The sequence below is a fragment of the Alexandromys fortis genome, unplaced genomic scaffold (assembly GCF_014885135.2).
Source record: "Alexandromys fortis isolate MF-2015 unplaced genomic scaffold, M_Fortis_MF-2015_v1.1 scaffold_15, whole genome shotgun sequence".
Classification (NCBI taxonomy): Eukaryota; Metazoa; Chordata; class Mammalia; order Rodentia; family Cricetidae; genus Alexandromys; species Alexandromys fortis.
The window spans coordinates 12,034,683-12,041,790 of record NW_026067911.1 but is presented as its reverse complement, the minus strand read 5'-3'; the positions used below and the strand labels follow the sequence as shown (position 1 = coordinate 12,041,790).

The following is a 7,108-nucleotide window of genomic DNA, read 5'->3' as shown; positions in this document are numbered from 1 at the left end:
CCAAATGACAATATCTGTGAAATCCGTTACTTTGAAACTTCTCACTTAAGGTCAGTGAGGTAGAAATCAAGTCAAAGTCTTTTCATCAAATGCATGTAGACGTTGATATAAAAAAGATGTTAACTGTTCTAGATCTTCTTTTGGACCAGATTTAGACAGCATGCCAGGGGTCTTTCAGCTTTGGGCAATTCCTTGCTCTCCTTTTCAATTTTGAATTTGATTAAGAAAACAGAAGAACAAGTTCTTGGTCATTCTGATGTTGAAAGCCCACTCTAGGGCTGTGTAACTCAGCCAAAAAACCAAACACAAAAATAATTATCATGGAAAGATAGTAATAATCTATTTAAAAATAAGTCCTTACATTTTAATACATATAGAAGAAAAATACCCAGAAGTGATGCTGTAAAGATGACATTATGAGTAAATTATTTTCCATGCAAATATGAGAACTTGATTTCAAACAACTGATTCAGAATAAAGTAAGTACTCCTCTCGCAAAGTGAGAAGTAAAAATGAAAGAATCCTCATTACTTGCAGGCCTGTAACCCAGTAAATATGGTGGCAGACAGTCACAGGTTCAAGCACATATATCAGATACATTTCCATGTACATCACATGTTTGCACTTGGGCACATACAAATACACACATACACAAAAGCAACAGCAACAACAACAACAACTCCAAAGTATGATTAAATGAAGCATGATTGATGAAAACTAGGGTTAGCAATTAGAGTTCAACCTGAAGATCGAAAAGGAAAATAGTCAGCCCACTGCCTCTTACCCCGACCTCTGTCTGAAATGGTGTTCCTGCCTTCCAGAATCTCAGAATGAGACTGTTTCTATGAGCTGTCTTGCCCCATCTTATATTCCGTTCTAGGACTGGTGTTAAAGATAATTTCTATGGCAACTAGTATGGTTTTTTGGATTAAAGGTGAGTGTCATTAGGGTACTGGGATTAAAGACGTGTGTTACCATAGCCAAGTCTATAAGGCTGACCAGTAGCACTGTTTTACTCTCAGATCTTCAGGCAGTCTTTATTTACTAAAATCCAGTTGAAATGTCACTACACAACACTAAAGAAATAGGCAGTTCATAGAGTTCTTCTACAGAAGGGAGATACTGGCAGTCAAATTAACTCCCTGCCTCTCTGTTTCTCCCTTGTGAATGAACCTCCCTTGGTTTTTTGTTGCTACTGTTCTGTTTTTGTTGTTGTTGTTGTTGTTTTATTTGTTTGTATCTTTTTTCCCCCTTTGGTTGGTATTTTTTTTTCCATTGGTGGTTTTTCGTTTGTTTGTTTGTTTTTTTGTTCCACAATAGGATTCCAAAGTCCCAAGCTAGGAAATAATATAGGGAACAGTAAGAATTGAAACACTGCTTGAAGTTGCACTACTCTGAAGACAGTTTTTCCTACTCTATACTTGAACTTGAAACTGTCTTCAATGTCTCAGAATATGCAACACTGCCTTTTGAACTAGGTATAGAATATTTGACACCTTAATCAAAATTTTAGGTGATTTGACAAGTCAAAATTCAAATGTTATATGAACAACCTCATGCATGTAGTTAAAGAAATTATAATTTTTAATTAAAACAAAAATTCATTAGTTAAAACTGCTATTTGCATTTCATAGCTGCTGTTAGAGGAAGAGTCTGTTTTGTTTAATAATATGGCCCCTGATAAACGGAGAGGACACCAAAAGAAACTTTAATCCAAAAACTTGCTGGGCAACCCAAATGGAAGTCTACGGAGAAAGAGAAGTAGAAGTAATCTCAAAGTTAACTTAAAGAGTGTTCTTTAAGTAACTTAAAGAGGGTTCAGTGTGCACTGAGGGAATGGATAAAACTGTGGAACCATCATCAGAATACATCAAGCAAAATTCTCAAAGAGTTACAAGATATTTAATAATATTAGGGATATTATTAACTAATAATAATAATAATAATAATAATAATAATAATTCCAGGCTTATGTAGTGTGAATTCTAGTAGATCTTAATAATAAAATTCTAGAGATATTAGGGAGTAAAATTCTAGAGATATTAGGGAGTGAAAGCTGAAAGATCAGAGAAGCAGTGCAGCCTCTAGAGATACCTTTTACCTCTATTGATGCTCGAACCAAAGCGGCAATCCTGTCCTCAGACTGACTGCTTCAGACTGCTACCTCAGACTGCGTTTGTCTCTACCAAACCTCAGACTGCACTGAACTCCTGTCTCCTTTGACCTTATATTACTCTCTCTCTGCCCAGCTATATCACTCCTGTCTCTACCTCCCTAGTGTGGGGATTAAAGGCGTGTGATCCCAAGTACTTGGATCACTTTAGTGTGAGCTCTGTTTCTCTTTTATATTGGTTCAGTTTCACGTAGCCGAGGGTAGCCATGAGATAACAGAGATTCAACTGCCTCTGTCTCCAGAGTATTGGGATTGAAGATGTGCGCCATGACTACTTAGCTCTGCATCCTGATCTTCAGGCAAATTTTATTTGTTAAACCGTAAACAAAATATCTCCATAGGGTTAAGATCAGGTAAAATGCTATTAAATGAATGTGGACATATTTACATAGTGAGAGTAATAAATTTCAATGACTTCATATAAATACTGAAACAAAGTATTGAGAATGTGCCATAGTATCATATCAAATAGATATTGCTATAGTATTGAGTCTCTATGAAATATCATTTTAGTTGAATATTATCCTGCCAAATATGATATTATCACTTAAAGTAAATATAAACTATAACAAACTGTAGGAAGTAACATCAAAGTGGCCCATGGGATAGATTTATTTTCGTGGAAATGGAAGATGTCTGATAGACAGACATATCACTCAAAATTCTTAGATTAACAATTCATTATCGTCATTCATGAGAAAATTTTCAATTTTTCAGTAGTCTTCAGAGAAACTTATATTTACACTTGAGCTGTTTTCATTAATTAAAATTACATTTCTTAGTTATTCAATACATATATATATATCACTAAATAGACAATCACTTTTGATGTATACATATTATACTACTACATAATGTATACTATTTTGTAACACTATGAGTACAGAGAATTCTCATCTACTTAAGCCATGCATTTATTTACATTTTGACCTGTTAGAAATTACCTTCATCTTTTTGTTGTTGTTGCTCTGACTTCTGTTTCTACAATTCTAATGTAGCATTTATGCTGTAACAGAGGTCTTTCTTAGAAAATATTCTGTACAAGGAAGTTTTAACAAGGAAGTCCAGATGGCAGTTAATCTCACAGCCCTGTTATTGCAAAGCCCTGGATGAATATGGCTCTGAGAAGACATAGGGGAAAAAAGGTTGCTATAAATGTGTCAAGATTAGGTAATATATCACCTTTTGGAGCACTAATTAATTAGAAATAATTCATGATTGTTAGGATCTAGAACATCAGAGAGACAATGGACACCTGAGGCCAATCCATCACACTGAAGAACAGTCAAGATGGAGATCGACTAACTCTTCAGGATCAAAATGACTTCCTTCACTCTTTGGCTAAGGGTCAATTTCTGAAAGAAAGTTTAATCTCTAGGGAATAGCATGCCTATAGGGTACACCTCTTAAGAACAGATGTTTAGAACTAGAATGTAGAAAATCAAATATCTTACATTTTCCATCTACAGTATAAAATCTTACAGCTAACTTTTAAGACAGCATGCTTCAAAATGAGAAAATTCATGTGGCATTGAGGAAAGAATTGCAACAGCTATTAATCCCTTTTTATAATCGTGTAACTACGTGAAACAAATGAAGAAGGCCCTTTCCCTTGTTCAGATTGCAAACACATGTGAAAGAGTGAAGTCACATACCCAGACAGATCTGCATGTCCATGAAGGCCTAGCAAAATCGTGGACTATAGCATCATGTGACTTGGCACTTATTTTATTCAAATAGTGGGAAGTGCTTTGAGAACATTATAGAATGCCTTAACAAGAGGAGCGACAAGAAGATAATATGGAATTCTCATGATCCACTTGGTACTTTCTTCAGTTGAATTCTGTTAAGAGTAGCAACAACTCATGCACCCAAGGGAGGCCCTACCCCCTCCGAGGAGGGGATGTGGGTTGGAATGGGGGTTGGGGGAGACTGGAGGCAGAATGGGGAGGACAACTGGGCTTGTATGTAAAATGAAAAAAAAAAATAAATGGAAGAGGGGCAACAGCACTGAAAGGAATGTTGATGATTCTCATTTTGTACATAGAAAAGTTAAGAAAAGGTTATTTTATCATTTGATATGATGTTGCTAACATGAGGCTGCAAGAAATCTTAACCCCAAAGTGTAGCCACGTTGCTTACACTTTTCCTTTTTTACATTAAATTATCCGTAAATGAACCCAACCCAGTGTGGTGAAGTTTGCTGCAGTAATATATGCAGGCTCTGATCAAAGAGTCAGACTTCCCATTGGATACAGAACTGGCATTAACCCAGGCCAAATATTGTAAAGAAGACAAATGTCTTTTGGAAACAGTCATTCTAAAGTCAAAAGATCAAACTTAAAAGGTTTAAATTCCCTTGGCAACCTAATACAAGATACTGTTGTCAACAACAAGATATTAGAATAATGGATTATCTTAAAAATGTTTGTGTACAAATTACTGATTGATAAAAATACCAATAAAAATAAAATGTAATTTTATTTCTCAGAGATTGACACATTTATATACAATATAGTTAAGATTATTTAAATTTTATTGAATTTCAAGACAACCACTTTTTTATAAACAAGTAAGTTTTGGGTATGTATATAAAACATTTACATTTCTGATGGATGAGGCAGTTTAATATGACAAATGTCACCTGGCATTAACATATATTTAAGAAAATTCTGTGTATGATATTCCTTCAAGTCAGAAACCTTTCACTATCTTAGTTTACATGTAACAGTCTCTAACAAGTTTCTAATTGAATAAACTTAAACTGTTAAAGCTGCATGAAATCCTTGTTCATTGGCTACTAAATATTTCCATCACCCCCAAAACTTTGCTGAAGCTTTTCCTTTAAATCTTATGCCTACAAAATTAGTAATTCTTTATTAGATTGTCATGGAAATCTTTATCTATTCTGGAATGTCATGCAAATTAAACTATAGGCTGTTGTGGGGAGGCTGCTTATTCATTTCCTAGCCACCCTGACTCATAGAATAATCCACAGAAATTAGTATTGTTTCAATACTGTTTGGCCAATAGTTTAAGCATATTCCTGACTAACTCTTTTTTTTTCTTACTTAGTTTTTATTCCTAATCATAAACTTAACTCTGCAATCCAGCTAGACTTGAAGGGGAATGAGGAAAATATAGAACCCAAAGAACTTCAGTGAGAGCAGAGATTACAGGGTACTGCGAGCAGATGGGGCTGGGGTGCTCTCCTGAGCTACAGAAGGAATGCTCTGGTGGGTAAGAAGCCCGCAAGTCAAAAGAATTAGAGTTGTCCACAGTCGGAAATGGTGATCTTCTTGCTGGTCTTGCCATTCCTGGACCCAAAACGCTCCATGGCTTCCACAATGTTCATGCCTTCTTTCACCTTCCCAAAGACCACATGTTTGCCATCCAGCCACCCAGTCTTGGTGGTGCAGATAAAAAACTGGGAACCGTTTGTGTTTGGTCCAGCATTTGCCATGGACAAGATGCCAGGACCTGTATGCTTCAGGATGAAGTTCTCATCCTCAAATTTTTCTCCGTAGATGGATCTGCCGCCAGTGCCATTATGGCGTGTGAAGTCACCACCCTGGCACATGAATCCTGGAATAATCCTGTGAAAGGAAGAACCCTTATATCCAAGTCCTTTCTCTCCAGTGCTCAGAGCACGAAAGTTCTCTGCTGTCTTTGGAACTTTGTCTGCAAACAGCTCGAAGGAGACGCGGCCCAAGGGCTCGCCATCGGCCGCGATGTCGAAGAACACGGTGGGGTTGACCATGGCTGCAGCAAGCGGTGAGAGGGGACAGCGGCGTCTGCCTGACTAACTCTTATTATCTTAAATTAACCCATTTCTATATATATTGTATCGCCTCATGGCTGTGGCTTACTGGCAAAGTTCCAGTATATGTATCTTTGGTGTGCATCTACTTGGCTTCTCTCTGATTCTGCCTCCTCTCTCTCTATATATATCCCTTTCAACCTGGCTTTACTCTGTTAAGTCATTGGCTGAAAGCAGCTTCTTTAATAACCAATGGCATTAAAACATATTCACAGCATATATTACCTCTCACAACAATAGGCTAGCTAATCATTTGTAATGGGGTCTTTGTTCAATATAATATTTAGAGAAACCAGAAGTTTTTCACGTATTTCACCAGTTGGTTTGTTGTTATTGTACTAATTATTATTTGTTTCATTTTCTATAAATATGCACAATTCATCAATCACGTATCTTGTTGATGCAGGTTTGTGTTATTTCAGTTTTGAAAGAACTTAGATAAAAACACAAGAAAATTAAAATAATTAAGACAGTATGATCACCATCCAACCATAAAGAAGATAAGTTATTATGTGCTGAACTCAAAGATACGAATATGAAAGAAATGTGGGATGAAGTGTTCAAGTTTGATGGTAAAATGTTTAGTGATATGAAAGAAGATTTTAAAAAGCATAAAAGTACAAGGCAGGGGAAGGAGGAAAATTTGAGTCACACAAATAAAAAATTGTAATGAAGCAGAAAATCAGCAGTGTGGTTGAAAATTAAGCAAAATGAAAATTTAACTAGGACTCTAATATTTTTAATAGTAATTAAAATAATAAAAGTCAGAAAATCTCTAATGGAAAAGACCATCAACAGACTCAAACCAACGGAAAGATTGTCATGAACAGGAAAAATATCAATGAATTGTTGTATTCAAACATCAGCCTAGAAAACAAGACAAAAATAAGAACAAAGTAGAAGTATTATCTATGTCATAATAAGAGCAAGCAGACAAATAATAAGCATAAAATAATATTAAATTAAATTAAAAGAAGATCTAATACTTGTGTATACACATTTACCAAATATTAGCCAATCCCAATTTCATGAAAGAAGCATAATCGCAATACTCTCATTTCAGTGTTTATTACTGTACTTAATGTGATCATCAAATAGAGCCAGTTAACATGCCT

The 7,108-nt window shown here is 35.6% G+C and overlaps 1 protein-coding gene across 1 annotated transcript; it reads right to left on the bottom strand.

Moving 5' to 3' along the window:
- Positions 1-5,349: 5,349 nt before the first annotated feature.
- Positions 5,350-5,965, bottom strand: LOC126499299 (peptidyl-prolyl cis-trans isomerase A-like). The gene has a single exon (XM_050138462.1). It carries the CDS (start codon positions 5,931-5,933, stop codon positions 5,439-5,441), a length of 495 nt encoding a protein of 164 aa, XP_049994419.1. The 5' UTR covers positions 5,934-5,965; the 3' UTR covers positions 5,350-5,438.
- Positions 5,966-7,108: the final 1,143 nt, after the last annotated feature.